General features: G+C 38.0%; 1 protein-coding gene and 1 non-coding gene across 2 annotated transcripts in view; one reads left to right on the top strand and one right to left on the bottom strand.

The window, feature by feature from the left end:
- NPEPPS (aminopeptidase puromycin sensitive) overlaps positions 1–20,221 on the bottom strand; it is a 63,707-nt gene extending 43,486 nt beyond the window's left edge. The window contains exons 1-2 of the mRNA XM_054593734.1: positions 19,797–20,221; positions 10,098–10,182 (exon numbers count right to left, since the gene is read on the bottom strand). Coding sequence (XP_054449709.1) covers positions 10,098–10,182; positions 19,797–20,060 — 349 coding nt within the window. The 5' untranslated portion in view covers positions 20,061–20,221. The remainder of the gene's footprint in view (positions 1–10,097; positions 10,183–19,796) is intronic.
- LOC129087094 (small nucleolar RNA SNORA67) lies at positions 4,834–4,976 on the top strand. The gene has a single exon (XR_008530877.1). It is a non-coding gene; the product is annotated as a small nucleolar RNA SNORA67 (small nucleolar RNA).
- Positions 20,222–26,748: the final 6,527 nt, after the last annotated feature.

Here is a 26,748-nt window from a genome sequence, read left to right as displayed (position 1 = left end):
GTATAAATAAGGACTATTACTGAAATTACTTATCATGCTACATTTCAGAAAAAAATTTAATAAAATTGTCATTTTCAAATCTATGGATATCAACATACATACTTGGGTATAAGCATGCATGTGTGAGTGGCATGTTACTAGTCTACAAAGTAGAAGCAAAATTTGAATATAACCATACATGCATAAAACCATGACAAGAAAAAATCTCATATTCCAAACAACTGCAATAGAGACTCACTTTGGTCTACAGCTATACCACCGTCTGACCTCGGAAGCTAAGCAGGGTCAGGCCTGGTTAGTACTTGGATGGGAGACTCACTTTGACTATAACAGTTTACTCATGACAATACAGACCTACAGATTGCATAACAATATAGAACTATATATTGGATTTTAAATGCTTGCTTTAAAAAGTAATTAAGATATCATTCTGACTATAAGTTTGAAAAATCAGAACTTTCAGGCAAGATAACAGCACAGGTAAACATGGCTCATCTCCTCACACAACCACATCAAAATTACAACTAAAGTATAGAATAACCACCACTCAGAACTGTCAGAAATCGAGCCAAATGGAAGTCTGACAACTACAGAATTAAAGAAAACACATTTGAGAGAGAGATCTCAGGAGCAAGGAATCCCAGACGCTCACCAGGACCCCCAGCCCAGGGTTCCAGTGACAGAATGGTAAGTCCCCATTCATTTCTGGCTGCAAAAACCAGCAAGGGCTGAGTTGGTGGAAGAAACTTCTGAAGTCCCAAGCAGTTCCTCTTAAAGAACCCACACATGGATGTACTTAGACTCACTGCCTTTGAGTTCCACCACTGGGGTAGCAGCTTGAAAGGCACCAGTGGCATACAGGGAGGAACTGAAGTTTCTAGTGTCAAGGCATGAGCTGGGGAAGAACTTTCTCCCAGACAGAAAGGTGGGCAGAGGACACTGTTTCTTTTCTGAACCCGCCCCTGACACAGCCCAAGGGCCAGCAGACTGGTGCAATATATGAGACTCCATCAACCTGGCTAGCCCTGGCTGGTGTGGCTCAGTGGACTGAGTACCAGCCTGCAAACCAAAGGGTCAACGCTTTGATTCCCAGTCTAGGGCACATGCCTGAGTTGCAGACCAGGTCCCCAGTAGGGGCTGCCTGAGAGACAACAACACAGTGATGTTTCTCTCCCCTACTCCCTCCTTTCCCCACTCTAAACAAACAAATAAAATCTTTAAAACAGATTTCTAAAAAAAAACAAAAACAAAAAAAAAACCTGGCTAACACTGTTTGGTCCACCCTGGAGATCCCCAGAGACTTTGTCCCACCCAACTTCTGGGCCCACCCAAGCTGCTTTTCCATATGAATGGCTGGTCTTGGCTCATGCTTCCTAAACTTTCTAAATCCTCTCAATCAACAGTCAGCCTCTGCTAGTCCCCAACCCCCATACCTCTTGCTAAGGGGCCACAGGCCAGGCACTAGCAGCAACTAGCCTAGATTCATAGCTTGGCTTCACCTGGGAATCTCTAAGCTCAGCACAAGTAGCAGGCATTTCACATTACTTTATATCTCAGGCAGGGTGGCCCTGGGCAAAAAATAAGCAGGGACTGACTTTGGCCTGCACCACCTGGAAAACCCCAGGGCCTGCACTCCCAGTGGACAGCTACAGAGCACGTCAGAGCACCGTCACCCTGCCCCCACACAGCTGACCATCCATAGAGCTTGGTGGTCGGTGGTCACAGCCAGTCCTTACAGCTGACCAGCCTGGGTAAATCCTTCCCATTGATCTGCCAACAGCAACCAATACTCAACTACAAGAGGATGTACTCAGCTCACACAAAGGACACACCTCTAGTACTCAGCCTAGGTGAAAGGGGAGGCTGTGCCACTGGATCCTACAGGAAATCTACTACATTAAGCCATGCTACCAAGACAGGGAGTCATAGCAGCTCTACCTAATACATAAAAACCATCACAGAGAGGCTGCCAAAATGAGGAGATAAAGAAACACTGCCGATCTTTCCAGAGGGTAACATTGTGCAAAATGGTCTAACTGTGACTAAAAGAAGATAAGCACTCTTAATCTTTGTACCACTTAGTCTCTACCAAAATTTTAGGACCTCTCTCATGTGAGTTCTTCCAGAACACGAAGTTTGCTTTCTGTTCAACGTTTGTGCAGGCATGTTTCCTTTAAATTATCTTATTCACTTCCATAAAGAATATCAAAGTCCTCAGGAAACAAAGGGTTCAGCTTCTACAGCCCCTTCATGAATCTATCTTACATCATTGTAATTATCCCCTCTCTCTGCTGGTCTTTATCACAATACTTTGTCACTTAATATGTTAATTCTGGTTCTTCTCTTCTGCCACAAAAAGCCTCAAGGGGGATACAATGCCTTTTCTTTAGTAGGCACATATATCTGTAAGGGAGCCTACTATTATTGTAAAAGTCAATTTGTATTATCAATGAATAACCAATCAGTAATTATAAGATAACTCCTTTCCTTATAAATTTAAATCAGAGTTTCTCCTAAATGAAAGTTCGCTAACAATATCCGTATGCACTTACAATCATATACTGTCTCCATTTAATACTTTATTCAATCAGGATAATTATTATCCTACATATAACAACAAATGTAAAAAATAAAGAATAAACAAACAATATTTTCCTCTCTGTGAACCACAGGTTTCCTGTAGGTTTCACTGATTCTCTGATCTCTGACATTAATGATATGAACATAAAACATTATTTAGATACTGAAGTGTCTCACCCTTTTCTCCAACGTAAATAGTATGAGTAGTCATAAAAATCAAATCTATTTTAAAGTACTACTAACCTCATAGAAGACTGACCAAAAACTTAATCAATAGATATTAAAAATATGATCACTATGATGTGAACCAGCAAATGGAGCACTGCGTATGAGTAGGAAAAGCATAATGTTCTAGTAAGTGGTACTAGGAGAACGGAATTCCAACTGGGGGATAAAAACCAAGCTAGACCTGCACTCACACCATACCTAAGAAGTAGATCATGAAAGTCAAAACAATAGTTTTTAGAACATATATAGGAAGATAGCTTCATGATATTGGAAAAGAAGTTTTTTAAAGACATAAAATGCGGTAACTATAAGGGAAAAGAATGATAAACTTGACCCCATGAGAGCTGAGAACTTCTGTACATGAAGAGGCACCATTTAAAAAGTGAAGCTGCAGGTTCTGGCAGGGTAGCTCAGTTGGTTCGAGTGTCATCCCAATATGCCAAGGTTGTAGGTTCAATCCCTAGTCAGTATGCATACAAGAATCAACCAATGAATGCATAAATAAGTGGAACATCAAATCGATGTTTCTCTCTCTTCCTCTTTTTAAAATCAATTTTTAAAAAAGGCAAAGATGCAGTAGATATATGGAACACATTAAGTGACAAAGAACCTATATCCAAAACATGAAAAGAATTCTTTTAAATCAAAAAAGACATAGAACACAGTAAAAAACAAAACAAAACTCCAACACATCACAATAGAGGAAATACATATGACCTATATACATATATATTTATTTTTTAATGTAATCAACCTTATTAAAATAGAAAATAAAAATTAAAACCTCGCCCTGGCTGGTGTGGCTCAGTGCATTGAGCTCCAACCTGCAAACCAAGGGTCACTGGTTTGAATCCCAGTCAGGATATATGCCTAGGTTGCTGGCCAGGTCCCCTGTGGGGGAGACGTGTAAGAGGCAACCACACATTGATGTTTCTCCCTCTCTCTTTCTCCCTCCCTTCCCCTTACTCTAAAAATAAATAAATAAAATCTTTAAAAAAAAAAAATTAGAACCTCAATCAGATACCACTGCATTCCCACCAGATTAACTGTGTGGTTAAACTGCGAAGAAAAAAAAATAACGAACAGCTGAGGAAGGGAGGTTGGGGGGAGGACTATGTTAAAGAAACAATAGCCTAAGAGCTGACTTCTCAAAAGTAACATTGGAAAGAAGATGACAGTGGAATAAAACAATGTACTGAAAAAAAATTGTCAATCTAGTATTTCATAGCCAGCAAAAATAATCTTCAACAATGAATGTTTTAACACTGGTATATGTAACTGTTGAAACTCACTGAAACACAGAAGACACCAAATATTAATACATTTTATTGTATGTAAATTATATAAAGTAGGAATTTAAAAGGCAGGTTAAAAAATAAAGAAATAAAAGAGACTTTTCTATCAACAAACCCATACTAAAATTTACAGGTGTATTCTTCAAACAAAAAGAATGGTTCTAGAAAGATTGCTGGAATGAAGACCAACAAAAAATAGTAAATATTTGGGTAAAGCTAAATGAACACTATATTATAGAACAATAACAATTTCTTACAACTTTAAATAAAATAAAAACACATATGTAAAAAATTAAGCTGCCCTGACTGGTGTGGCTCAGTGGATTGAGTGCAGGCCTGTGAACCAAAAGGTCTCTGGTTTAATTCCTAGTCAGGGCACATGCCTGGGCTGTGGGCTGGGTCCCCTGTAGGCAACCACACAGTGATGTTTCTCTCCCACTCTTTCTCCCTTCCTTCTCCTCTCTCTAAAAATAAATAAATAAAATCTTCTTAAAAAATTAAGCTAAACTACACCACAACAATAGCACCTAAGTTAGAGGGAGATAGAGAGTAAGTCCTCTAAGATCCTTGTATTATCCAGGAGAAGGGTAAAATAATTAACAATGAATTTTTTTTTAAGTCAAGAATGGCTGTTGTAATTCCTGAGGTACTGACACACATACAAGTAACAACAAAATTTTTTAAACCGTTCTAATTAAGAGAATATGGAAAGCACATTAAGAAAATGGCAAAGTAGGTTAATTCCCTCTCCGAGGGGCCTAATAGCGCCCCTCTTTAGGAAAGTAGCAACTTGGAGTAAATCTGGTATGTCTCAGGTTTCCTGGGAGAAGGTGATACGTAATTTCCTTTGCCTTCCTTTGGCGGCCTACATGTAAAAAATTTATCTGTATCTATAATTTGGTCTTTTGATGAAATATATGCTGGGTGTGAGATAAGAAAATCCTTGTGCGCCCTGGCTGGTGTGGTTCAGTGGATCGAGTGCCAGCCTGCGAACCAGAAGGTCACCAGGTGATTCCCAGTCAGGGCACGTGCCTGGGTCGCAGACCAGGTGCCAGTTGGGGGTGTGCAATGGGTACACCCAGATTGATGTATCTCTCGCACATCAATGTTTCTCTTCCACTCTTCCTCCCTCCCTCTCTCTAAAAATAAATAAAATCTTTTTTTAAAAAATGCTTCTTTAAAAAATAAAGAAAGAAAATCCACATGCATATTATTCTTCTTTTACTTGGATCGATTTTGGGAAGATAGAAAATGAAAGATGCAAGAATGGCTCACAGTAAAGCTCTCATCTTGGCCATTAAAAAAAAAAGGTCGATTTAAAGCCAAACAACAGCAATTACACTAAACCTAGATGGATTAAAAGCTTTATTTAGAAAACAAAGATTTTCAGAGTGGAACTATAAAGGGAAAAAAGTACAATAAGCTAGTTATATGAGATATATGTAAAACATGGATTCAGAATGAATGAAGGTAAAGAAGATAAAAAAATATGACATGCAAATATTAACCAATAGTTTATAAAACAAGATAAAAGGGGAAAATCAGTAAAAACAAAGGTTTAAACAAAATTAATAAATATGACTTAATAATACATACACAAAATATTAACAATTACAGAATCATACTCTTTTCAAACATATGGAAACATTTTAAAAATTGACCATATCTTGGACCACAAAGCAAGTCTTTAAAGTCCAACATATTGAAATCATGTAGTGTGTTCACTGACCATAACACAATTAAAACTAGAAAATCTCCAGGTACATCTAAACATTCCTTGGATCAAAAATCAGGAAATATTTTGAACAAAATGATAAAAAATACTGCATATCAAAAAATGCGGAAGCAGATCAGTGGTTGCCTGGGGATAGTGGAGAAGAGGAGGAATGGATTACAAAGGGGCATGAGGAAATGCAGGTGTGGTGAATGTGCATTATCCCACATTGTACTCATAGGTCAAAAGTATCAAATAAATTGTACAAATAAATATGTACAATTTATTCTATGTCAATATTGCATACACCGTCATATGGCTATTAAAAAAAGCAGAGCCCTGACTGGAGTGGCTCAGCTGGTTGGAGTGTCATCCTGTAAACCAAGAGGTCATGGGTTCAATTCACAGTCAGGTTGCAGATTCAACCCCCCCTCCCATGTGCCCCGCATTAAGATACATGTGAAAGGCAACCTATTGATGTTTCTCTCTTGCACAGATCTCTCCTTCTTTCTCCCTCCCTTCCCCTTTCTCTAAAAATAAATAAAATCTTTTTACAAAAACAGATAAATAACATTATATTTTATTATAAGGGATAAGATAGCTAAGATTCCTTATAATTCCTATAATTTGGAACTATTTACCACAGAGCTTTCCCAGTGTTTTGTGGCAATTTGAAATATGAATTATAGGTTTGCCAAGATATTAATTTCCTTGATCCTTATATCAGCCAGATAGGGCCTGAGCAATGAGAGACCTCTGACAACCTCCCCGTGTGAGCTTCTTCTTTCCAGTATTCCAAGGAAACATTGTTATTTTCTATTATTTAGAAATAATAGGGGGGAAACATTAAGAAACATTGATTTGAACAACTAACTCTCCCAGCCTAGCATGTATGTTATACTTAGGTTCCTTTCATTTAAAATTTCCTTATGAAATTCTATATCATATTTCAGTACATTTGTATTAGAAATAGATCTTTACCTTCTCTCTCAATCTCCCCGATTTGAGGGCTAGCACTTAATCACTTCTGTATGTATTTGGAACTCTATTGCAAAAGAGTTGGTGGTTTATTAATGTTATTATTAATCCGCACATACCTGTATGACAGACTATATATTACTAATAGTTGGGTGAAGGCTTATGATCAAGTCTCAGGAACCATTCCTTTTTTTCAAGTTAATAGTTTTGTTCTAAATTAGATTATTGTTTGGCAATATTTTTTCTGACTAAGCTGTTTTATCCTTTTATTAAACACACATGTACAGAGGCATACACTGAAAAATACAACCCTACTTCAAGAATAAACCTGTTGAAGTTTACATGTCTTATATGGATAAACCAAAGTGATACTGTTAGATCTGATTAGAATTTTGTATGAAATATTGTCACTGATGAAAAATGTTTTTCTTATACAGCCAATTCTACATATACCTGACAGAGTATACTAAGGGAAAAGTTGGTACAAAACTTTCAAGTCATCATTTCCATGTGGCTATGCCCAAGCTATCTATTAATGATAAGTTAAAAGACTCTTTTACCTGTCAGGACCTGAGTTCAGGCACTCAAAAGTTTCGTTATTTCTCTTGCAGAAGCTGATGACAATACTAGTCCCTGCACTGTGTAGGGAGGTGGTTTCCTTGCACTGGTTTAAATGCTAGTGATTTCACCAACCCTTGAAGTGCAGAACAGTAAAAAAAAAGTTTTCAGCTGTTTTTCTTACTGACTTATCATTTTTTTTAATATTATAAAATAAGATCTCAAATAAGTTTTAAGATAAATTATTTCTGTTTAAAAAGCAGTGCCTTACTGAAAAGAGACACATGCCAATAGGCGTTTCTGGGTTACTGCGCATATCACAAGAAGGCCTTTTTCATCAATTAAAAACTTACACAAAGAAGGCGCAATTTTATGCCTTCAAATGATTTTCTGATTTTACCTTAAAACACCAAAATTTGGTGGCTACAGATAAGTAAATCGATCTTACAGAAGGAACTCAGCAGTATTAATAGGTACTACATGAGATTAGCTGGGTTAATAAATGTCATCTCTGCTTTAGACTCATTTGTTCCTTGCCATCAGCCTACAGCCTTGGATGGAGTTGGCAGTCAAATTCACAACTACTAGTTTGTAAAGAAACAACATGTTATATTCTCTCATAAGACAAAAATTAAAAAAATGCTACTATGTCCAAGGAGAAAACGAAGTTTTATATACATATACAGACATATATAGATATACCTAGAAGGCCAAATCTATCTTTGTTTCTGACTGAAACCTTAAAATGCCAAATTCATACAACATCCATTCCCTTATACTCAAAATAAAATGGGCTTACCACACAGCACTCCAGGATTTTCCTGTTACTATAGGAGAAACATTGAGAAGTATACCTTCGCTAGTTCTAAAGAAAATATTCTATGTATCTAAAAAAATGTAATATTTTATCTGAATTCTCTCCAAATCCTCTTCACTTCCTCTACATTTTCATTTCTCTTCTGACCCTCTTAGTGAGAGCACTAACACTGCTTCCTTGAGATTCAGATCATTACAAGCTTAGCACCATTCAATTATGCATATTCAAAACATTTAAGTTCTCAAAATTCTTAGTTGACATTTTAAAAGAAGAAGATAGAAAACACACCTGAGCCGAAATCATGCCAGCTAGATGGTGCACATCTCTTATACTACCTCTCTGTCTATACTAGACACCATTTTAAAACCCTACACTGAATTTAAATGTTCTCTACCTAGAATAAAGAAAGCTTGCCTTGATGTACTTGGCTGATGTACTTCCGTTTGCCTTCAGTTAAAGAAACTAAATAATCTCTTTCTCAATTACCAAACAATTTTTTAAAAGTTGGCATGCATTCAAAATCCATCTGAAGGATCTGTTCCCCTAACTTAAAATCGCAGCAATTTGATCTCATTTACATACAGTTGAACATAAGTATTTCTTGGCAATAATATGCTCAACTGCTACTTACTTTTTTTTTTTTAAGAGATGGGGGAAGAGAAGGAGAGAGGGAGAGAAACAGCAATGTGTCGTTGCCTCTCATGTGCCCCTCTACTGGGGACCTGGCCCACAACCCAGTCACGTGCCCTGGCTGGGAATCAAACCAGCAACCTTTTGGTTTGCAGGCTGGCACTCAATCCACTGAGCCACACCAGCCAGGATGCTACTTAACTTTATTTTGTCTCTCTATGGATAATTTAAGAAAAATTCATGAAATAAATATTACCAGGCCTTAAAATTTTACTTGTATGCTTCTTTTCATTATAAAGGAGAGGGGAACTAGCAATACAAAAATTAAATTAAAAGGTCAAATTTCTAACTTATTTTATATCAAATGAGAAGACTTTCTAAGAGAAAGCTTCAGAGTAATAGCGACTAACCAATAAACCATTCAGACAAGGAATGTTAAGATGAAGTCAAAAGTTAAGCGCAACTGAGTTCCAATATTAATATATGTGTCAGTTTATGCCAAACTTGATAACTTTTAGAAATGCAGCTTATGTGGAAATGAGTTAATGCCAGAACTCACTATTAAATTTAATCCTCACTGTAATTACGAGGTCTAAAATAGTTCTCTTTTTAAAGATGTGCATTGAATTCCTACACATTCTATACCATGTTTCTTTTAAAACTATTTTCCCCTGTGACTAACTCCATCATCTAGCTTCTAACTCTCATATTTGATCTCATAAAGTAAATAGTTTTCTCTCAGTTATGAGTAAGACTTATCTCAATCTTAATCTATAGTTTAAGAGAAAAAAGTACTTCAAGAAAACCACATATAAACTAAGCCCTCTTGTTAAACCTTTTGTGTTCAAATTGCTTAATTTTTAAAATGTCTTCAGCTTTGTATGTATGGTATTATATTCATTTTATATGTAAAGAAATGTGATCTGTCTAAAATCACAAAATAAGTTAATGTTTGAAGTAGAATTAAAATTGGAACATTTCCTTTATTCACAGGACAATCAAATTATATTCAAATGTTTCTCACGAACTTCTGAAGAATCTTCCTATTTCTAATGTCACAAACATTGCTATCTTAACCTACAAAGGTATATTTATATACACATAGAAAACACAAATACGGGGTGGGGCAAAAGTAGGCTTACAGGTGTTCATATAAAAAAAATACAGTAATTACTAAATAATATATTAATAAACTCTTCATGTAATCACAATTGTAAATACCTACTTTTGCCCAACCCTGTACATATCATACACATACAAATAAGGACAGCAAATTAAAATGAAAAACAGCTCTTACCTTCATCTCCTTCTGGTACATATGAAGCTGTAATAATGTCAATATCAGCACAATTCATCACAATCTGATTGGTTGCCTGCCTCACCTAAGGGGAAGAAAAACCAGCAGCGTCAGAAACAGCTTGAGTAATAATATTTACATCTTCATTTCAGCCTAATGTATGTCACAGACAATGTTTCTTTAAAATATTTTATTTAGTTTTTAGAGAGAGATGAAGGGAGGGAGAAAGTGAGGGAGAGAAACATGGATCAGCTGTCTCTCACATGTCCCCAACCAGGCGCAACTGGCCCCAGCTCAGGCATGTGTCAGGACGGGGGATCAAACTGGCAATCCTTCGTTCATAGAATGGCACTCACCCACACAGCAACACCAGCCAAGGCCAATTTTTTAAAACCCCGACATCACTAAAATCTAAATTATTTATGCATCAGTGATAGAAATAAATGAGTAGTTTTGAGTAATTCAAAGCAATTCACATTATATTACAAATAAGTGCATAAGTATTTCACAAAATTTAGACATCTGACCAGTAAGCTAAAATAAAAGTTTTTTTCTACTGAAACCTTGATTATAAGTACTTCATAATTTTTTAAATTTCAAAAACATTTAATTAGAAAACATTTCTTATATGTTGCCATTAATTATGTATTACAGCCCATGAAACCCATCCTGAGACCTTTTATAAGGACAGAGGAAGAAAGCTAGTATTATAAACTATAGCAAAATGTCACAAAACACTCTTTAATTTTTTTCTTTTCCCGAAGAAATATTTTGGGTATAACAGACACTAACGACTCACTATCAAGACTAAATAAAGTTTTAGGGCTTTATCTTACTTGCTTCAGATCCAAAAAAATATAGAAATAATAAAAGCCTTTCCTCTCTTCCTTATTCCCTAGAGACAACCACTATCCTAATTTAGTTTTCTCATGTATGTTTAGTATATGTATAAAAATCAGCAAACAGTGTTTTTAATTTTATATAAATGGTATCAAATTCTGTATATGTAACCTTTTACAACCTGCTTTTTTCATTTAACATTGTTTCTAAGATAGGTAAATGCTGATAAAAGTATACTTAATTCATTCATTTTAACTCCTGCATAGTACTATTCCATTCCATAAATAAAGAAGTTACTCATCCATTTCCTTCCTGAAGGAAGTTAGGTTACTTCCGCTTTTTTACTGTTATTTAAAATAGTGCTACAATAAACATCTTGATCCATGTTTTCTTGTGCACATGTTTTCTTTACCAAAGAATTGCCAAGTCATCCTCCAGAGTAGTCTCAACCAACACTCCCATGAGCAAAGAATGAAGAAATCCCATTTTCAGCATCCTTCAAAAAAGCTTTAATCTGACAACCTGATAGATATTAAATGATATCCCACTGTTGTTTTAATAAGAATTTCCCTGATTACTAGTAACATTAGTTTATAAGTTTTTTTTTTTCTTTTGCCGTTAAGTTTTTCCTGTGCAAATGGCTTGTTCGTAAATCTTGTCCATTTTTCAATTTGGTTGTAATCTCGTTTTTATACACTTCTTGCATTAAACAAAACCTCAAATTAATTTTCAGACATTTGAATGGTCTAAATCTAAAATAACAAAAATGAAGATACCCTAAGTCACAAACAAATGCCTGCAGAGGCCAGCCAAGCAGGTGATTGCAGTAGGTCAAGTGCAAGGCATGCATAAAGGTGTGCATAAAAGGAGAGGAAAAGAGACACTTCTTGGAGCCAACCAATTATTGCCGAACTGAAAAGCAGACTTAGTGTTGGTAGGTCTTTCAATTTTAAAGAAGCCATAAGTTCAGATTTCATGTGCAATCTCCTTATTTTTAACTGATGACAACTAACTAAAAATTTCAATAAAAAACACTGTGTAGACCAAACAAAACCCTTATGGAGGTCAAGAGTGCCTTGAGATTGCTGAACAGACCACAAAACTAGGTAAGGATACAGGAGTAATGTAATATCAATTTTATAGGAAAAGCTATACCTAAGAGTAGTAATTTTATTAACAACCCATACATAAATAATATTATTTTTAAACTAAAATTATCTGGCCTATATTACAGACAGAATGTTATTAAGCCTATATATAACAGACTGTCAAAATCTCTAACCCACAAAGTATTGATTCATTATATATTTCTGCTCATTAAAAAAATAAATAAAAATCTGCCTTGGCCATTATGGCTCAGTTTGTTGGTGCATCATCGCATACACCAAAAGGTTGGGGGTTTGATTCCTAGTCAGCACACAAACTTAGGTTGCAGGTTCAGTCCTCAGTTGGGGCAAATATGGGAGGCAACCAATTGATGTCTCTCCAATTGATGTTTCTCTCTCACCTCTACGTTTCTCTCTCTCTCCCTCTTCCCCCTTCCTCTCTCTCACTAAAATCAATAAACATATTTTTTAAAAATCTTTCTCATAAATCAAATCTTCCTGTTCCTAAACAAAAGTGTCACTTAATAAACATGTTTTAATTTAGTAAGTGGTAAAAGTCCTCCACAGTATTTATTTCACCAGAACATACTTAAATAGCACTAAAACTTTTCTGTCTTAACTGGCCACTTATAGCAAGCACTACATTTGAACAAAAACAAACACACACACACACACAAAAAAAACCTGAAAATTTTCTTTTCAGAAAATGACTTTTAAAAAATTCAGAAACAGAGAAACGAAGCACTTACTGGGTGTTCTCCAAAGGGTAAAATGAATCAAAACATTCCGGAGTTTGAAATTTATGCCAACAGAATAATAACTGGTTTAGTTATGCATCTTAATCTTTATCTAGGCAACCATATTTTCATCCATCAACATCTACAGTGAATTTAATGGTAGCCAAGCAGTTAATCTACCAATGGCAAGATACCTATACAACATTATATATGCCAAATGATACTACATTTACTGCACTACTATTATAACATTCTGAGGGAAAGAGTACACTTTGGAAAGGTATAGTGCACTCACATCGATGTTTCTCTCCCTTTCTCCCCTCCTTCCCCTCTTTCTAAAATAAATAAATAAAATCTTAAAAAAAAAAAAAAAAAAAAGAACTTGCCCTGGTTGGTGTGGCTCAGTGGATTGAGTGCCAGCCTGCAAACCTAAAGGTCACCAGTCCAATTCCCAGTCAGGGCAGATGCCTAGGTTGTGGGCCAGATCCCCAGGTGGGCCCACGTGAGAGGCGACTGATCGATGTTTCTCTCTCCCTCTTTCTCCCTCCCTTCCCTCTCTCTAAAAATAAATAAAATCTTTAAAAAAATCCACTCAAATTTTAAAAATCAGTATAGTCTCATATTAGAGACGCATTTTAAACAACAGGATAATCCACAGAAAGTGCATTTTGTAGCATTTAGTGCCTGAGACACAGTAATCACTTAATAGACATTATTAAGGACACACACGAAGACCAAGATTAAATGGACTCTAATCATAAAGATGTTACTTTGAGTATCACCTAACAATATATAAATGCCTGAACAGAATGATACAAAATTTAAGAACTATGTACTATAATACATAGCACTTTGGATATCAGCATATATACATACTGCCCAAAGAAGGTAATTAAAATATCCATATAGATTTAAGTGTATGCTTGTTTGAATACTATACTATAATGCTGCTCTTTTTGATGCTTTCCCAACAATAGCACCAACCTGCTGATTCTGTATGTGATTTCTCACATATTAACATTATGTTAGTGCATATTACCTGTATGTTTCACAATAAAAAATAAAGCTAATATTGCAAAGGAACTTTAGCGTTAAGATCTTTAGTTTCCAAGCTCAAAAAAGAGCAAAATATTAAAGCAGGCATATAAAATTGTGTTAATACCAAGATCATGTTCAATTTTCCCATTTGATGCTATTAAAGAATGGAACGTTAGTGTATCTTCTTTGTTTCAAATCCAGGGTTAAGTCTTCCTGCAGTCTCACCAGAGTGCACTTCAACAGAACCAAAGATGAGTAACAGCTCTGCTGAAGAGGCAGCTTGACCATTTGTAAGAATTTTACAGAAGTTTCCTAAGAGCTAGGAAAGCAGCAATCTGAGACAATTTTTTTTCCTGAATGAGTCTTTACCACCACCACTCAGAAATACATCTTACATGCACTATGGTAAGACTCAAGAGGTTTTTTCCAATTGCCAAAGTCCTGATATTTTAGCAAAAGGAAATCTCCAGTGTGACAATCCCAAACAACACTCAGTCTGAAGCTTGAGTCACTTGGCCTAACAAGCATTTCCATCGTTAAAATTTTGTAATAATTGTTGTCTTTGTAGAACAGGGCAGTAATTTCTAAAGACAGGAGCAAATAATTAGTAAACACAGGTTGAGCCAAGTTTTCTAACAAAAGGGACACTGAAAAGGGCAAGCTGGACAAAGTCGTAATAACTGCCATTAACGTAAAAATGTTAAACATACAGAATATTGCTATTTTTTGTCTGTGGTTTCTTATATACACAACGAAACTTTTAAACTACACATAGGAATGATACTCACCTACCTAAAAGAGAGAAGTTACCTTGGGGGTGTGGGTGGGAAGAGATGGAAGTGGGCTTTAGTGATCTGCGACATTTGAAGCAAATGGGGCAAAATATTAGTATCTGCTAAATCTAGGTAGTGGGTTACTTTTCAGTATTTCTAAAATATGTTCTAATTTAAAATAAAAACTTAAAGTGATTACAAGTGGCCAAATAGACTGAGAACTGCATGTTCGTATGGTATTCAACATGAAGTCTCCAAGATATGGAGAATTTCAGTTAACAACAAAACAGCTACTAAAAAACTCAGTCCTTTGCCACTGACTCACATATAGATTAGAATAAAACTTACTTTACAATAAGAGCAGGCTCATTTATGTAGCAAAGTTCAGAAGTTTCATAGATAATTTACTACTTAAGACCACATTTATCCAGATTGTATTGAGCAATATCAATTATCCAGAACCAGGAAGTTAAAAAAAAAAAAAAAAGCCTGTATGAAAAGTCAGAATACGTGATACAAAGTCCATATTATAAAGCTCATACCCTTCATTCAGAAGAGAATCTACCAAAGCCTCACTTGGAAATTTCTCTTTAAATTCAAACAAGCTTGTTTGTCTGGTTACTTAGACTTTTCAGATCAAGTTCAATAAAATAGATTAGGGAAGGAAATTTCACAACAACAACAAGGCACAATAAGCAGCAAAAAATAATAACCTAGAGTAAGGAAAACAAAACTTTAAAGAACAAATATGAAATTAATAAATCATAGTACATAGTTCTGGGCAATCTATGGCTGTAAGTATCAATGACAGATGTTCAGAATGATGTCCAGTATTTTAAAAAAGAAGAAAAGAAACAAATCTAGATTATGAGGAATTAGAGAATTTTAAAAAATATACTTTACGAATATTTCCATCCTAATCAGAAAATATTTTTTAAATTCTAAATGCCTCAATGGGTAAGCTTCACTCATCTGGAAATTTCACTGCAGAATTCATTGCCAGATGACATTTGATAAAGCTTAACATACAAAAGTTTCTGAGGCCTACGGCTGGTGTGGCTCAGTGAATTGGGCTCCAGCCTGCAAACCGTAGGGTTGCCAATTCAATTCCCTGTCAGAGTACATGTCTGGGTTATAGGCCAGGTCCCCAGCTGGGGTTGTGCAAGAGGCAATCTACTGATATTTCTCTCACACACTGATGTTTCTCTCCCTTTCTTTCTCCCTCCCTTTCCCTCTCTCTGTAAATAAATAAACAAAATCTTTTTTTAAAAAAATGTTTTAGGTGTTGCCTCATGAATATCTTTCAAGAAACAAAATAACAAATCTGAAGAAATTCAATTCCTTATCATTGACTTTCAAATTTAATTTCTTAAGGCCATTTAGTGATCTAGCACAATGCTGGACAAATTGTTAATTTTATCATTTTTAAAGTAATAAAAAAACTACCAAAATGACAGCATAGAAAATATGCAAAATTTGAGCAGAAAATTCCGTAACACAGAGTTGACAATAATATCCATTTAGCCAAGTTTTAGTCTGCCAAACAAACAAGTGCCAATTTAGTCATCAAGAACATGAATATTTTGTTGGTGGAGGCCAGGGATTCTCTAGTATATCCTGACTTCTTGGCCTTAAAGGATTAAGTTAATTTCTCTGGCACAGGGGAAACAGTTCCATAAGAAATCCAATTACTATATAAACCACTATACAATCATTACAAAAAACTATAGCCACTCACGTGAACTTGTAATCTATTTTTTAATTATCCACAAAGAATGTCAGAATTTGAAATAGCTACAAAAATCCATTGCTCTCAAATATTCTGATGTAAAGGGAGGAGGGAAGGAATCTCCCATTTCTCTAGGTCACTGATTTTCAACCTTTTTCATCTCATGGCACACATAAACTAATTACTAAAATTCTGTGGTACACCAAAAAATATTTGCTTATCTGACAAAAAAAAAAAGGTATAATTTTAATTCATTCACACTGGATGGCTATTGTGTTGGCTGTTGTCATTTTTTAATTTGACAATCTATAGGAAAAGAGGTCAGTGCCCCTGATTATATAGTTGGGTATTGCATGTTTTAAAAATTCATGCAACACACCAGTGTGCCTGCCACGGCACAGCAGTTAAAAATCACTGCTCTAGGCCCATGATAATACCTTTTAAAGCTTACTGAGTTAGACCACACTCACTTGTGTGAAAAACAACTCCTTTTTAAATTAGCGCACATTGGTTAAATTTCTTCACCTTCCCCAGGAGTCCACACCCCAGACCAGGTTAAAAATCCACCAAGTTTCTAATATATAACCTGTACAAATACTCCAGGCTTATCATAAAATTCTGCAACTAAAGCAATCAGGCAACTTGCATACTTTGTGTAATGTGATTCCAACTCTTAGGAAACTGACCCAATACTAATTATAAATCTAGGTTTGTAGAGATGTAATTTTGTCCACATTTTTAGATTTCCACTATACCACCTAATGCCACAACTTATGCTCCAATGCATGGATCTCAAAAATATTAACATATGCTTTTTACTAGTAATGTTAACTTTTTACTAATGTTAATTCCTCTTTACACTTCCAGAGGCGGCAATTCAAACAATTAAAGAGTCCAACTGTCCTTTAATAACACCTGTTAGAATCCACTATAATGCCACCTTTCATTTGCGTTGCCACCTAGCCTGAAAGGATTTCTGAAGAGAAATGCTTTGAAAAGCTCAAGTTACTGAAAAAGATTCATTTATTTCCTTGTATCAAATTAACAAGTCTCTGCTAATATGGAGCACAAGTCCCTCAATGGCCCAAACCAGTCTTTAAATATTTCTCATCTCCTTGGAAAAGCAAGTAGAAAAGGGATAAGAAGTATTGGGTTGGCCAAAAAGTCCATTTAGTTTTTTCCGTAAAATAGAAGATATATGTTTCATTTTCACCAATAACTTTATTGATTTGGATATTTTGAGTGTATCAGCTATCTCCCGCTATTGGCTTCTAGTGGGCAAAGGCCAGGGGGCTGCTAAACATCTTCCAGTGTGTAAGGCGGCCCCACAGCAAAGAATCATTTGGCCAAAATGTCCATGGTACCAAGGACCTTCACAAACCACTTTCAACATGCTCAATCAGTCACAGCATCTTCTCCACACATGCATAATTTTTTTGTGTGTTTCAGTTGCATTTTTCACCTTTCTTGAAATAATATAGCATAACACACCAAAAGTGTTGCGTATTCTTCTGTCTTCAATATTTAAATGGCTGCAGAAAAATTCACCAATTTTGATAAGCTTTTTTTTAAATGCATACTGATATGACAGCTGTCACAATACAATCTAACAAAATTGTTGAGAATGAAGCTAAAGATAACCAAGCAGTACTAGAACCATCATACGGAAAAGAACTATACAAACTTTTTGGCCAACCCAGTATACCACCGCTTGTTGTTCTATCCGGACACTTAAATAAAACTGTCACTTCCTAATAAAATAATCATTTAAAAATATTTATTGACAATTATCTTCTGAAAAATTTCCCTAAATATGTATTTCTCTCAAAATTATGAACCTATTATGCCAAAAAATGAGGTAAAGAAACCAGTGATTTTTTTAAATGTTAGTCTTTTCACATAATGCGAACTCATTCATCACTAGGTCCTTCTTCCTTTGCCAAGTCACAAGACACTACTGTTTACAATCCCTCCCATCTGCCCCCTGCCAATATATATCAAACACTCTAGTTACTTGTCTTAAACAAACACCATCTCCCAAATAACCCTCTGAAATCCTAATTTAGACCCCAGATGCATTCATCCTGATTCATATTCTTCATGGAAAAATTCTAAATCACCTGACTTTCACAGGGTTAAGTTTTGCCTTTTGATGCAGCCAGACCCGGGAGCCCTCATGCTTTCACACAAGTGCCCCAAATCTGACAGTATACTTTTTAATTCTACACTTTTAGACATATTTTTAATCTGAGTACTAAGCTTTCAAAGGCAACTGCCAACTTCCAACTCATTCAAACACCAGTCTACATTTCTTTCTTTCATTTGGCTGCTACATACACACCCTATTCTTTTAGGTTGAGGCCTACTGATTTTTCCTCCTGCCAGCACTGGAAAGAAAAATGAAACAAAATATTTTTACCATCATTCTTTTCCAAGATAACTGCTAAACGTTCCCATTTTTCATTACAGATTTCACATAACATATATGGTATCACAAATGTCTACTGTTCAGGACCTTTGTAGGGCACCAACAGGAATGGTCTCCGAAATCAAGCAACACTTTAGATCATGCTGCGAGGGGGTGAGGGGCGGTGGGGAGAACATGATTCACCAAAAACTGCAATGAAGAGTAATGGAATATTTTCACCAGTGGTAGGCTAAAACTAATAGCTTCTTTCAGAGAAGGGCACTGCTAAGCAACCATCGCTATAGCAATAAATCCACCTGCTTCAAAGGCTGCAAAACTAGAAGATGGAAGGAAAAGCGGAGATGGGGTCCTCCTTCGGCTTCTCTAGGGGTTAGCAGAGAATCAAGTCACTGCTGCACTGTCACTTGAGGAGAAGGGGAGGGGGGAGGGGCGGATCATCTTTGAAACCCAGCCCCTGGGCCGGAGCAGGCGGGGAGAATTCAGCAAGGCTGCCTGGGATTAACATTCTCCTCACCCTCTCCCCCCTTCCAGAATGTCCCCTCCTCGCTAACGCTCAGCGGCCGCAGGAGTCCCAGATGACCGCCCCTTCCAATGTGTCCTCCGTGGGGCGTAGGTAGAACCATAGAAAAGAACTGAGTCAGGAAGCTGAGACAGAGAGCGGACTCTGATGACCCCTCTGGCCTCTCCCAATACCCTCCAGCCTCTTCCAAAGCCCTACCAAGCCCGGAAGGGCCAGGGGTCAGTGGAAATACCCCGCACAGGTGTGCTCGCCCCGGACGGCGCAAGGGTCGGGCCTGCCGGCTTCCGCAGCGCTCCCCGCAGCGCGGCCCGCGCCCCGGCTCAGCAGGGCAGAGCACACCAGCCCAGGCGCCCCGCGGCCGCCCCAGAGGGGCGCGCCCGTCCCGGAGCCAGCCTCCCCAGTCCCAGGCCCGCAGCGCCGAGGCCCTCCCGCCAGCCCGCGCTGCCGGCCGGGCCCCCAGCCTAGCCCGCGGGCGCGGCCTAACTGCTTGCTCGGCAGCTCGCCCCCGGCGCCCGAGGGTCGCCGTACCTGGGCGGCGGCCTCCAGCTTGCCCTCGAAGGTGAAGTCCAGCAAGTCGGGTTTGAGGCAAAGACTGTAGTTGATGGGAGAGACATCGGTAGGCAGCCTCTCGAAGGGCCTCTTCTCTGGCATCGCGGCGAGGCCCAGGCTGTGGAGGCGGCGGCGGCGGCGGTGAGAGGAGCGGCTGAGGAGGAGAAGGAGGAGGGGAGGAGGCGGAGGGCCGAGAAAGAGCAGGCGGCGAGCGAGGGAGGGGGCGGCGGCTGCCAGCCACATCCACCGAGCGCGGACGACCGCCTTAGGAGAGCTACCGGGGGAGCCTGGGGGGCTGGGGAGAGACCCAGCCCGAACACCAGGGGCCAGGAGGGAGTCAATGCGGGCGGGTTGACTGCCTACGGGGAAGGGGGCGGAGGGGAGGGCAGGGGAGGAGGGCCTGGAGGGAGGGAGCGAGGGAGGGAGGCGGTGGCAGCGGCGGCAGCTGCGTGCGCGGCCCCGCCGGCCGGGGCGCGCCCCCGCTGGTGTGTGCGCGCGCCGGGGCAGGGGCGGGGCGGGGCGGGGCGGAGAGGCTTTGGGCGGAGGGGCGGAAAGGCTCGGGGTCGCGGGCGCGAGCTGTGGGCTGAAGGAGGCCCGCGGCGCTGCACCTGTCGGCGTCGCTGGGGAAAGAGGAAAGCCTTCTACAAGGAGCCCAGAAGGATTTGAGAAGCGGAGGGAAAGGTGTGAGGCCCCCCCACCCCCAGCTGTCTTTGGAAATTGAAGCCTAGGTAGTTTGTCAGTGCTATCAGGGTTAAATGTTAAAATATCAACTTAGAGCAAAAAGCTAAAATAGATTTTTACCTCCAGATTAGTGGAGAGCCATAACCAGGGGCTCTTTAGCCATAATTATTCCTATTACAAGTATCAACTTCCAAGGGATGATATGAAAAAATCAGTCAGAAAACCTTTAATAATCCATGTTATCTAGACCAGCCTATTTGGACCTTTGAGGGAGTGATTTCAAAAGTTAGAAAGATATTTGTTTCTATGATTTAATGGTCAAAATAAGAAATGTTTTATCCTTTTCCATTTCCATTGCTTTTTTTTTTTTTTAATCCTTTACTAATTGTGGCCTCTTGAAAGGTAAACTAGCTGTGGTGGCTCCCTCAGTTCTGTAACTATCTTGCAAATTGAGGTATATACATATTCTTAAATAAAGATATATATTAATTACATACAAATATGTATATATTTTAAAATATTTTAAAGTATTAAGGGCAAGGAGATTTATCTATAATCCCCATATGCCTTTGTAGAACCTTTTCACGTAGAACCCCTTAATTTCCAAACTCAGTAATGAATGTTGTACTGGACCAGCCCTGTACAATAGAAATATAATGTGAGCCAACTAGCTTTAAATTTTCTAGTAGCCACATCAAAAATCTAAAAAAAGGAAAAAGGAAACAAATGACATTGACATATCTTATTTAACCTAACATATCTAAAATATTATCATTTCAACATGTAATCAATATAAAGATATTAACGATTTTTTTCCTGTACTAAAGCTTTGAAATCCAGTGTGTATTTTACATTTACAACACATCGCAATTCTGACTAACCACATTTTAGATGTTCAGTAGCCCCGTGTGACTGGTGGCTATTGTATTAGCACAGTCTGGGACACTGGGCTTGCCTTCTTCATCCTCTGAATCCTATACACCTTTTTCTTTAAAAATTTTTATTTATTTTTTTTTAGAGAGAGAGAGAAAGAAAGGGTTTGAGACATACATATGAGAGAGAAACAGGGATCAGTTGGCGATCAGTTGCCTCTCTCACACAGACCAAACCCACAATCCAGGCATGTACCCTGACTGGGAATTGAACCGGCAACCTTTTGCTTTGCAGAAAGATGCCCAACCAACTGAGCCACACCAGCCAGGGTCTTACATACCTTTAAAGATAGATGGAAAACCTGCAGTCCTTTCAAACTAACATGTGAGACTGGGCCTTTTTTTTTTACATGGATACACTTCTATGACTGCTCCTTAGTCATAGAAATAATAATAGAATGATAATCTAATTAACTGATAATTGAATGATAATGTATTGAGGGTTTGCTAAACACTTTTCGTGTATTAATTCATTTAATCCTTTCAACAACTCTATTAGGTGGATACGATTTTCCACATTTTACAGATGAGAAAACAGGTACACAGATTTAGTGACTTGCCCAAGGCCATAGCTAGTTAAGTGGTAGAGCCGGCATTAGGATCCGGCTCTTTCCCCATCCCCCCTCTCCTGGAAAAATTTACAACAGTTTTTCTGTTTTTCTAAGCCTCCAGTTTTGTTTTATTCTAATATATCTGTATCTCAGTCTTCTTAAAAAGTTTTCTTCAAAGAAAAGGATTTTATTTATTTATTTTTAGAAAGAGGGGAAGGGAGGGAGAAAGAGAGGGAGAGAAACATGGATGTGCAGGAGATACATGGATCCGTTGCCTCTTGCACACCCCCAACAGGGGCCTGCATCCAAGGCATGTGCCCCGACCAGGAACCGAACCCGCAACCTTTCAGTTCCTAAGCCAGCACTCAATCCACTGAGCCACACCAGCCAGGGTGAAAAGTTATTTTCATTATGCAAGAACCCATAAGGCTCTCTTTTGTCAAAGAAAATTCAATTTATAACCACTTTAGGCTCTCTGTGAACTATCTTTACCATTTTGGTTTTTTGTTCGTTTGTTTCTTCTTATCCTTTAGTATAGATCCTCCAGTCTTAGCAAGCTAATCTGTTTACAGTTTGGCTCTTATATCTTGGCCCATTCTCTCTTCTCTACCATTGCCCATGCATTACTGTGGGAAAGATCTGATCCTTTTCAGCATACCCATGCCTCTCCCTTCCTTTAAAATTCATCTTTTCCAGGTGGTCTTCATTGACTAACTCTACCCCATCCTAACCCATTTTCCATCAGCTCCTAAGTACTGGCTTTTGCTGATTTATTTGTACTTGTTTCTGTTGTTCTGTAGTTGTATTTTTAATTTGTTTTTATATGGATATCTTCTCAAGATGTACTGCTAGCAGGAGATTGATTTCAAATTCTTTTATAACTGTCAGTACTGAGCCCTGACCAAAGTACAACTCAGTTGTTATTGACCTAATTAACCAATCAACCAAAAGAGAATATTTTTCCAGTCTGTAGCCTTTCCTATATGTACAAGATGTGTGGCCCATTATGTGAACCTAAGACAAGAGGCAACCTTATTTTATAAAATCACAGAAAATGATTTTAAGACCAAAACCAAAAATATACTGGGGCCATATAGACTTTATGGCACCAGTAATCATGACCTGCTGAGGAAAAAGTGGAAAAACATAATTGGCCCCATCCGTAGTCCGAAGACCCAAGAGGTTCCAATGTAACAAGTCAAGGGTAAACTCAGCCTACTACCTACGACTTGATATAGGGGAATTGAGGTTCTCATATAGTCCCATAAAAAAAGACTAGCTAACAGTCTCACATATGCTTGAGGCAGGCTTCTCTGGAATAACAAATGAAGAACACAAGTACTCTTGGAAATTCATTTCCCTCAGAGAGGAGGGGTATTTTGAGGGACTGGGTGGAAAAAGGTGAAAGGGTTGCCCTGGCCCATGTGGCTAAGTTGATTGTAGTGTCATCCTGTAAACCAAAAGGTCGCAGGTTGGGTTCACGGTCAAGGCACGTGCCTAGGTTGCAGTTTGGTCCACATCGATGTTTCTCTCCCTCTCTCTCTCCTTCCCCTCTCTCTAAAATCAATATGTATGTCCTCTGATTAGGATTTAAAAAAGAGAGAGAGAAAGATGAAAGGATTAAGATGTACAGATTGGTAGTTACAAAATAGTCACAGGGCTGTAAAGTACAGCATAGGGAATATAGTTGATAATATCGTAATAACTATGTATGGTGCCAGGTGAGTACTGGAAACACCAGGAGGAACACTTTGTAAACTATACGAGTGTCTAACTCCTATGCTGAACACCCGAAACGAATACGAAATAATATTGAATGTAAAGTGTAATTGAACCACCCCCCAAAAAGAACAAGGTTGAACCCTGACTGGTGTGGCTCAGTGGATTGGGCGTCATCCTGCAAACCAAAAGGTCACCAGTTCAATTCCCAGTCAGGGCACATGCCTGGGTTGCGGGCAAGGTCCCAGTTGGGACCTTGCAAAAGGCAACGCATCAATGTTTCTCCCGCACATCGATGTTTCTTTCCCTCTCTCTCCCTCCTTTCCCTCTCTTTAAAAATAAATAAAACCTTTTAAGAAATAAATAAATAAAATCTTAAAAAAAGAACTAAGGTTGAATATGTTCTATACTTAGATTTTTGTGGTTGTTGCACAGCTCTGTGAATGTGCCCAAAACCAAACATTACAGGGGTGAATTTTATGGTATGTGAGTTATATTTCAATCAACATTCTTTAAAAATAAAATAAAATTATAGTGGATACCCAATACTGTAATATGATAATATTAGGTCCAATGAACAGCCTTTGATTTACAAAAAATTTCATCTCCCTCCATGGTACTTCAGAAGGAGAGGGGAGGTCAGTACTGGGTCAAAGTCATTAGTTCTGCCTCTAACAGATTTCTAGGCTTCTTTATGCAAGCTGGAAAACATATGTAAGTTGGAAAACCTATGCAAGTTGTATACTTCACTAAAAAGTTAAGAAAAAATGAATCAAAGTCGCTGTACTCTTAGGCACTTTTGTCTTTAGTTTTCAAGCAGCAGTCTAAGTCTGATCACATAGTCCCAATTTCATCACTGACTTGTCTATGACCTAGAGCAAGTCTTACTAATTTCTCTGCTTCAGTTTCCCCATTTGTAAAGCAGGTAAGGTGCATAATGTGTGTTTTTCTTAAAAAAAAAAAAAGTATTATTATACCTGTGGTTTGGGGATTTCTTTGGGAAAAAAAAAAAGACTATCATGTTCTTAATGTCAGAATGGACTTCACAGCAAGAGTGGTAGATAAATAGTGTAAAGGATATATTAAGCAAATTATTGAAAGAGGTGTTTCAAAGCAAAGAAAATATAAAGGAGTTGGCTTAGAGAGCCAAAATATTCAGGCAGGAGAGAAAGACACACTGGCTATGAAACATTAAAGAGGGAAGATAAGATGTAGAAGAGTTTGGAAGGCTGTTATAAAACCCACCACATTAGATGAAAATAAAGCATTACTATTATTATTTAGCCTCCCTGACTTAGAAATTGTGGCCTCCAATGTCAATTTCAAGCATGGAAATTATAACTCTAATTTCACTAATATAAATCTTACATGCAGAAGATGGTAAAGAGGTTCCAAAAACCAGCAACACAAAAAGTTGACGAGCAAGCCATAGGAAGCTCATGCCCCAAAACCCCAACCTCAACTCTTTTCTGTGACTTAAAATGGCTGTTGGGATGACTGTTGGAAATGTGGGGAGTAGATGGAATGTTCTTCCCATCCTGTATTCTTTATGGAAGGGAGGTAGTATCCTATTCTGGATAATTACTATATGGTATAGCAAGTGATATATATGTGTGTGTGTATATCTATATGCATATATCTGTATATAAATATATACATATATGAAGTTGGCAATATGACATTATATGCATCCAAGTATGGCCAGAGGAACTTCCTCAGAGGTGGAAGAGTTTTATTTCTCTTGGTATCTTTCCATCAGGAAGTTGAAAAAGTCATATGTTTCCACCTGTCTTACTTCCTTTCTAGCTTTTTTGCCCCTCCCTTTTTATCTCAGTACTCTTGCTTCCTTTTTCATAACACTACCCAAGATTATTTACCAATCCCAAATGACTGGCAACTACATGACTCAACCCAGGCTCTTTGCTGGTGATCTTCAAATTGAAATGAACCTGCCTGGCTATACCCTGTTATAAAGGGTTAGCCACTAGAGTCTTACAGAACGTGAGTAAGGGAGCAGAGCCAACACCCCCTGTTACAGGCAAGAATGCATATGTCTGTGTCTGATGCGTGGGTCTCTGGAATGCTGCTACATTTCTTCTGGAAACCCGAGTCTTTAAAGGTTACAGTTTTGGGAGCTTTCATTCTGAAATTGACTTAGCAATGATGTTGTCTTGACTTCATATCCAAAAAAATAAGTGAGCGGCTGAACCAGACCAGTAGAGTAGGCAAGAAGATTAGAAATCTCAGAAGCTTGGCAACAGTCAGATGGCCTCAGTTTCTCCACCCTTGGCTCTATTTCTGTTTGCTTTTTAAATCCCTGACAAGAAGAATTTAAATCAGAATTAGTTCCGCTAAATCAATACCCAATCCTAAGCCTAGTGAAGAGAATAATTTTCAACCTCTGTGCAACCCCTAGGTTAAGGGCAGGGTGAAGAAAAGATATGTAAGACTTTGAGGCCTGCCAACTTGGTCAAATCACATCTTAGAGGGTGTTATTTTATGAAAGCAATTTGCGTTGGAGTTTTAGCCACATATCTTAAATAACAGTGGATGAAAATCTTTCTGCTGCCAGCCTCCCTAATTTGCATATGAGTCAAGGTTAATAAACACTTAAAAAATAAATGTAGGTGAAGCTAGAAATTGGCTTGCAGCCTGCTTATTCACAGGCCTGAACTGAAAGTCATCTTGTCATCAGTAAACAAATAATGCTGGTGCTGAAGAGAGACTATAAGGTAATCATCTAGGACCATTTCATTTTCAGATATTCTGCATTTTTCTAGGGAATAGTCTTGGTATGGAAGCTAGCCTCTGGGATCTGGTGCCTTTTTTTCTTTTTAATAAAACCTTGGTGGTAACAACTCTGTTTTGTGATTTGACTCAAGAAGAAACCAAAGAGATAAAAAGCAATTCAAACTGCTCAGATTCTTTAGTCCTGGGAAGCTGTACCCTCAGATTTCTAGATATGGTCTATTTTAGTTCAAAGTGAGATCACACTGTATAAAATATACATTCACTGAGAATGAAGCACATAGCACAGCTATCCTAGGG

The sequence above is a fragment of the Pteronotus mesoamericanus genome, unplaced genomic scaffold, assembly GCF_021234165.1.
Source record: "Pteronotus mesoamericanus isolate MK-2021 breed Mesoamerican mustached bat unplaced genomic scaffold, CSHL_Meso_final scaffold_476, whole genome shotgun sequence".
Lineage (NCBI taxonomy): Eukaryota > Metazoa > Chordata > Mammalia > Chiroptera > Mormoopidae > Pteronotus > Pteronotus mesoamericanus.
Note: the sequence above shows the minus strand (reverse complement) of the source record. Positions and strands in the feature narration are given on the sequence as shown.